At 36.3% G+C, this 8,278-nt stretch overlaps 1 protein-coding gene across 1 annotated transcript in view; it reads left to right on the top strand.

Annotated features, from left to right (window-relative positions):
• STAG1 (STAG1 cohesin complex component) overlaps positions 1-8,278 on the top strand; it is a 314,569-nt gene that overhangs the window by 261,060 nt on the left and 45,231 nt on the right. The window contains 2 exon segments of the mRNA XM_027769480.1: positions 1,805-1,979; positions 4,709-4,848. Of these exon segments, the coding sequence (XP_027625281.1) occupies positions 1,805-1,979; positions 4,709-4,848 (315 nt within the window).

The raw sequence follows: 8,278 nt of genomic DNA on the forward strand, positions 1-8,278 counted from the left end.
TTGTCAAGCAAGCTGAGAAACTTGTTATATAAAATACATTCTGCCCTTTTATTTTGACAAGCACACACTCACCATCTGGATGTCCAGGTTCAATTTCCATTTTTTTCTAAGAATCTTGTGCCACATTGAGGATCTAGGGAGCTGTGGCCTGCCCTCTTGTCATCTCACCTCAACTCCTTCCCGCACCAAGAGGAGCTTCTCATAAGTGCATGTGAACACTTCAGCCCATGTGTCTTAAGTCCTATCAATTACCTCCCCAACCCTCAGACATCTGCCCCTTGACCACCCTGAGGTTTAGGAGTCAACACACTGGGAATGCAGTATGCCTAGGGAAGAGACCTTTGGAGGCTCTGACAACAGGATCAGCTATGTTAGAGCAAGAAATTCCTGAGTCCCTGTATTTGGACAGTAGTATAGAAATAGGGACGCAGGTGGGCATAGAGCATTAGTCCAACAGATTTTTCTACTTCCAAAGAAGGTCAGAGTGCAACTTAAGGAAATATTAAGTCTGTGGTCCCCCCAACCTTTGTGGTACCAGGGACCAGTTTCATGGAAGATGGTTTTTCCACAGATCAGACTGGGTAGGCAGGGAGTGGTTGGGGAATGATTTAAGCACATAACATTTATTGTGTACTTTATTTCTGTTATTATTGCATTGTAATATCTAATGAAACAATTATATAACTCACTGTAATGCAGAATCATTGGGAGACCTGAGTTGCTTTTCTGTGACTAGATGGTCCCATCTGGGGGCTCCTATAAGAATCTAATGTTGATCTGACAGGAGGCAGACCAGCTGTAAATACAGATAAAGCTGCATTCTAGTCTTCCACTCACCTCTTGCTGTGTGGCTGGTTCCTAACAGGAACAGGTTTGGGTTTTGCAAAAATGTTTCTTTAATTATACTATTCTATTAGGGAGTACTGTTGTATAAAACAGAATGTACCTTTTCTTACTGCTTCTTACTTTGATACTCAAAGAAGTTCTAGCTAATTTGGTTCAAGGTACAATATTATTTATCTTTTGCTAACTCTTTATCATACAGATAGGTTGTAGCAGACCTCTTCTTTTTTGAGTTATCAGCATTTAACTTAAAATGGAAACATGATCTTTCCTAACCCTTATCTCTAAATCTTCCCACAAGAACTACCTAGCTCTAGCCTTTTAAATCAGGCATCCAGTGTTTCCATATCAAATTTAGTGGTGCTTGGTGGCACCATTCAACACTATGGCATAAAGTATTCCCTAGGTTTTCTTCATGCCTCCCATCTTCAAATGGCTCCTTGTAAATATCTTAATATATTTCATGGTGGTACAGTCAGGGCATGAACTGCCATAATTTCTTGCTGGATTTGAACAGCAGGTATATATATAACAACCATCCTTAAATAAATGCCAAAATTGTTTTTTCCCATAAACATCAATTATTTGGGTGGTTGGTGGGTGTTGTTAGCATATTGTTTAGAGGTATCAGAGCTTCAGTTAACCCACAACTGAAGTCTATTACAATATACATGTTTATTTCACCATATTTATTAAATAGGGCAAATTTGGCAATCTACCTATACTTTATCTTTGCAGAAATGTGTTGAAAGTGCCTTTATGTGATTAGATTTATTGGGAAGCTTTTAGATACTATTTTTATTTTCTAATTTGGAAATTAAAATTAAATAGTTGGAATTTAAGTATTTGAAATTTATATTATACTACTGTTATTGAACTATTGTCATTAAATAAATTAGCATTGATTTGTAGTTGTTGTATTCCTATAATATTTTGCTCACAAATTCCCTTTGCATTTCAGGCTTTCATGTTACTCTGTGATCTTTTGATGATTTTTAGCCACCAGTTAATGACAGGTGGCAGAGAGGGTCTTCAACCTTTGGTGTTTAATCCAGATACTGGACTCCAGTCTGAACTACTCAGCTTTGTGATGGATCATGTTTTCATTGATCAAGATGAGGAGAACCAGAGCATGGGTATTCGTATCTATTATTTTGTCAATATTGATCTTGTCAACCCTGAAAGATAAGAGGAAATAGATCAACTTACAGAAAAATTCTTTTTTTTTTTTAAAAAAAAAAAAAAAGGTTACTAGTAGCATATTCATGAAGTTCAGAAACCAACAAGAATAAAACTGTGCATAGCGAAGACTCCCTCCTCTAAAATAGTAACTGATGGGACCAGCAGGTGACGTGGTGGTCAAGGCGCTGGATACACCCACTCAGCTGACCATGATTCGAGTCCCAGACCTGGTGGCTTGCTTTCTCACTTTCCCTCTCTCTCTCTTTGTCTCTTTCTGGTCAAATTAAAATAAATAAATGAATAAATAAAATGAAATAACTAATTCTTCTAAAAAATTAAAATGATAACTTACAGAACTTTCTTTTCTTTTTCTTTTTTTTTTTTTAAGTGATTTTTGCTGTAGGGCACGTATGCTTGCCTGAGAGACAGAAAACAAGAGATCATCCTCTGGGGGGGATGGCCATGCCTCAGTCCCTTCTCTTTTATTCTCCTCTTGGGATCTTGATCACACACATGCACACAAATATGCACCTTGCTTGAGTTTTAAGCCACCAGATCTGGGACTTGAACCGCTGCCAACTAAGTGAGAGTCCAGCAATGTAATCATTACAGAGAGCTGCTGCTGCTGCTTTTTTTGTTTGTTTTTTGCCTTTTTTTTTTTTTTTTAATTTTTGCTATAGAATGCATACACTCACCAGAGAGAGGCAGAATGAGAAATCACCCCTCAGGAGTATGGACACTCAGCAGTCCCTTCTCTTCTAGGTTCCTCTTGGAATTTTGGATGTGTACTCACACACACCTGGTATGGTTCTCAAGCTGCCATGTCTGGGACTCTAACTGAGTAGCCAGCTATTTGGGATCTAGCACCTTAACCTCCTTGCCACCTGCCGGCCTAAGAGCATCTTATTGTTTATCTAACAGCCACATATATTTCTTTATGTATATATAGCATAATTCATGTAATTTAATAACTATTATAAACCGTAATGATTGATTATATATATTTGTCATTCTACACATGTACAAATATCTATGTAGGATAGATCTTGTTGACTCTGTTCAGGTTTATAAGTTTCCTGAAAGAAATATCCAGGCTCCTTTCTATTCCCATGTGGTCATAGTAGATGACTTAAATGAGACAAAGTATAACTCTAAGATACTAAATACTGAAAGACTATTATCAAGCCTCAGTAGCCAAAATTGTACTGAGCCTGAAGAATCTTAGCAAAATTAAACTGAAATTTTTATTGTATTTTATTTATGTATGTATTTTAAGTTTTCTATAGGGCACATGCACTCACCCGAGAGAGGGGGGTTGGGGGAGTGAGAAAGCAAGCCACCAGGTTTGAGGCTCAAACCATGGTTGAGCATGTGGGAGTTCAGCACCCCAACCACCATGCCACCTGCTGGCCCCTGGACTGAATTTTAATGATCAGTTATAAATAATTATTACTTAGAATAGATTATTTATGAAATAGATGATTTAAGCTCTCTAAATTAAGATGCATATCTGATCTACAAATCTATTCCATGTTATTAGAATGTTCTTTTCTTAACAGAGCATTGTAGAAAGTATTAGACTGTGAAACAATGTTTATTTAGAGTCTATATTAATCCCAGGAGACAAAGTTAACTTGCTATTTGTCTTCCACAAAAGGATTTCTGATTCTCAAAGCATTGATGCTTCTTCACAACAGGACAAATTAGTAGAAAGGAAAGAGAGATTTAGAGTGAGTTATTTTTTGCATATATACAAGAAGACTTCAAAAATGGAAGTAAGATATGAGTTTATTTTGGTAAAGAAAAATTTTGAAATGCAAGCATAGGTTTTCATAATATGCATTTTCCATGAACTTTTCAAAGACACCCCCCACCCCCACCCCACCACCACCTCTTACATGTGAATAAGTAAAAAAGAAGGCTGACCTCAAGTAAGGGCAGGCTAGCATGAAAGAATCAGTACAAAAGCTGAAACAAGTATTTTTTTTCAAACAAGTATTTTCATCTGGCATCTTGTTCAAAAGTTTTTCTAGGGTGAGAAACAGATAAGCCAGTGGGATCTAAGACTCTTAAAAAATTTGAGAAGAAACACTATTTGGTTTTGAAAGTATTCAATAGGGTTTAACATATAGATGCATAGCATGGTTTGCAAAATACGTTTTATTTGCCAGCTAATAATGTAAACTTGTTTAAGACAAACACTGAAAATTAACTCCTCCATATATTTTCATTACTTCTCCAAATATCATTCTAAAAGAAAGCCTTTTGTCTTTGTCTTAAAAATTTCCAGAAATTTCTTCTCTATAGGGATGTTAATATATGTGGAATATTGAAAAAAGAAAAGATAGTATTTTTAAGGTAAACAGACAATAGTATTATGACAAAAGTATCTGGGAAACAATCCTTTGTGTATAGTTCACTTATTTTACTCAGTCTTTGCTATGATAATCTAGAAAATAGGAGCCTTACTGCCTATTAAGTCTTTGATAAATGTATAACTAAATATGTTACCCTAAAATAATCAATCAGTATAACTAATGATTTTTGTCCCATCTAAAAACTGAATCATACCTGTTTGTGAAGTTATGATTATTAAACTGTTTTTTTGATTATACAGATTATCTGCATTATTTCATTTGATAAAGGGCTGTAATTCATAATCAGTTTTTTTTTCTGTGATTAGAGGGTGATGAAGAAGACGAAGCTAATAAAATTGAGGCCTTACATAAAAGAAGGAATCTACTTGCTGCCTTCAGCAAACTTATCATCTATGATATTGTTGACATGCATGCAGCTGCAGATATATTCAAACACTACATGAAGGTATAATATTTTCTTTTTTTTTTTTTCCTTCTATCTAAGTAGCAGCGAAATTCTCATGTAAATGTAAAGATAATGGTGAAGCCAGAATTGACAGCTTTTTCCTATATGTGTAGATAATTTTCTGAGAAGGGTTCCTTCTTTTATATAAACATGTTTTCATTCATCTCTGTACCATTGTTTAGAAGAAAAGTTACTAGTATTTATTTCAGGTAGCACACTCACTTTCCAGCTGCTCTCCTTTTTATAAGCTCCATTTCATTCCTGAACCTCTGAAAAAGCAGTGCCTAGTACTCTTCATGCTGTGGCCTGACAGATAGTTCTCAGTTTGTGGGTACTTACTTTGTTCTCACTTCAGAGAGAGTGTTTTATTTTTCCCATATTCAGAATTCCATACATGCCATTTCATCCACTTGAGTCTTCATCCATGTTTGGATGAAGCTAATAGCTTCGTCATAGCTAGTATGAGACAGTAGCTAATCCATCATATTTTACTGAACATCTGTAATGCAAGAATAGCCAGAGGTTTAAGTAAAACCTGATTTCTACACTAAAGAGCTTACAGATTAGTACTGAAATTGAAATGTAAATATAATATATGTCTCATGCTAATAATAGGTGGCTGCCATTTGTTCAGTGTCGTTTATATTTGAGATACTGTTCTAAGGTTTTCACATTATCTTTGTTTCTTGGGGGTTTTTTTTTTGGGGGGGGGTTAGAGGTTTTTGCCTTAGGGCACATCCACTGCCTGGAGAGAGACAGAGAGACACAGTGAGAAGGAAAGTGAGAAATCACCCCCCAAGGGGATGGCCATGGTGCAGTCCTTTCTCCTCCATCCTCCTCCTAGGATCTTGGGCATGTACACGCATGTGCCCGGCGTGATTTTCAAGCTACTGGGTGCAGTACACAAACTGCAGTTGTCCATGTGAGAATCCTGTGATGTAACCTCTGCACCATCTGCTGGTCCTAACATTATCTTTGATCATAACCCTATGAGACAGGATATAGTATCCTCATTTACAAATAAGGAATCTAGGGGCCAGTGAATGGCATGGTGTTTAAGGACTCTGGATTGCCACATGACTGACTGCGGTTCGAGTCCGAGACCTGACAGCTTGCTTTCTCACTTTCTTTCTCTCTCTCTCTGTCCTTCTCGGGTCTAATTAATTGATTAATTAATTAAAGTTTAATAATAATAATAATAAAGGAATCTAAGGCTTAGTAGTTAACTTTCTCAGGGCACACAACCATTAAAATAGCACAGTTTTGTTCATCTTCAAAGACTTACTCTTTCTGCTAGACCACAAAGCATGATTGTTATAGTGATAGATGTACAAATTACAAAGCTAACACCAAATACAGAGGACTAAGTGAGAGGAATCAGAGAAGACGTCCTAAAGCTAATATCTAAATAAGGGATTCTCTTTCTTTTTAAGAATTATTTTATTTAACTTTATTTATTTATTTTAATTCGACCAGAGAGGGACACACAGAGAGAGAGAAAGTGAGAATGCAAACTGTCTGGTCCAGGACTGCAGTTTGCCATGTGGGAGTCCAGTGCCCTTAACCACCATGCCACCTGCTGGCTTCCCCTCCCCCCCCTTTTTTTTTTTTTTTTTTTTTTTTTGAGAGAGAGATTTTTGCTATAGGGCACGTGTATTCCCCAGAGCGACAGAAAGCGAGAAATCATCCCTCGTTGGGGAGGGATAACTACGCCGCAGTCCCTTCTCCTTTATTCTCCTTTTGGTATTTTGGGCACGCACGCACACACACCCTGCGTGAGTTTTAAGTTGCCGGGTTTGAGATTCAAACCACAGTCAGCTAGTGGGAGTCCAGCAACGTAACCATCATGCCATCTGCTGGTCCCTCTAAATAGGGTTTTGATGAATGAATGGGAGTGTAAGAGGGAAGAAAATTTCATGCTAAGGTAGCAACATAAATATACATGCCTGTATCAGCTCATTTTTTTCTATATTTTTTCTATGTGGTCTAAAGAAATCATGAAAGAATTTGCCAAACCAATGTATATCCAGGTGGACTGTAGTATTTGTCTATTGAATCTTTTAAATAGAATATGTCATGGTCTATTAGTGAACTTCTGCTTGCTCTTAGTGATCATTTCATTTCCGAGTATTCACAGCACTGGTTTTAGTAATTATTCTGTAGTCTTGCTTAGGTTCAGTATCAAGCTCACTGATGTATAGTTTCAGAATAGTTATTCATCCTAAATGAAAATATCTAGGGTGGAACCTGGCATCTGTGGGGGATGGGTGGTTTAATTTTTGTGTATTACCTTCTTTCCTTTTGGAAAACCAGAAATAGGACTCTTCTCTTTCCTATAGTACTTTTCCTATTTTTCACCATTCCTTGAAGAACATAATGTTTCCATCATCTGCAAATTTTCTTAGACTATTCCAAAGGGACTTCAAAAAGTTTATGGTAAAATGGAATTAAATACAAGTGTATTTTGGTGCAAAAATATTTTAAAATCTATGCATAGTTTTTTCAGAACATTGTTCATGAACTTTGTGAAGACCCCTGCTATTCATCTCTCCTAGGAAATTGATTAATTTTAAATGACTTGATGTTCTCATTATCTCTTCATTAATCCTGGATCTCAGTTTCGTTTTACCTACCCTTTTTTAGATTATTTTATTTCTCTCATGAGAGGAAGAGAGGCACTGTTGACAAGGCCTCACCAGGCCATAGTCCCCTTCCCCAACCCTCCCAGCTAGTCAGGACCTCCCGTATCCGGTGTGTCAAAGATCAGTTGACGATCCGTACCTGAAGTCAGCCATGTGACTCTGGCATCGTAGAGCAGCATCCTACCACCTGCACAACTGCAAACGGGCTATCCTTTTTTATGTAGTTATCCCCCTGAAGATGAGTTGACTTCTGGTTTTTCCTGGTCATCCTTTAATGTTACAAAGCTATTGGTTCCAAAAAAGTGAGCCTTATCCAAAATTGTAATCATCCTAGCTTTTTTTTGCAAATCATTTTTTATTTTACTGAGATTATTTTTAGTTGCACTGAAAGGATGATACTTATGAGCTATTTCATACCCTTTTAGCATCTCACACCATGGAAACATACCAACCCTTTTGAAGATTTTGAAAATCTCATTACCAAACTAATATAAGTCATTCTCCATATAAGCTTAATACTTTAGCTTAGAAATAATATCCAGATTTATTAATTGGATCTGAATAAAACTTTTACTAATTATTTATTCACAAGAAAAATTCTTTACATTTTGTGTCCAAACAACTGAATTATGAATAATTTAAAATGTTAAATTTAACATTTGTTGGCATTATTTATTGCTTTAATTTTTTATATTGTAATAGTAAAATACAGATATATTAGGGAGAGAAATGAGATAGCACACAAAAATATTAAATTAAAAGGTAAGTCTGTTATCCATTTCTGCTCT

Source organism: Tupaia chinensis, unplaced genomic scaffold (assembly GCF_000334495.1).
Source record: "Tupaia chinensis unplaced genomic scaffold, TupChi_1.0 Scaffold149831_1, whole genome shotgun sequence".
Taxonomy (NCBI): Eukaryota; Metazoa; Chordata; class Mammalia; order Scandentia; family Tupaiidae; genus Tupaia; species Tupaia belangeri.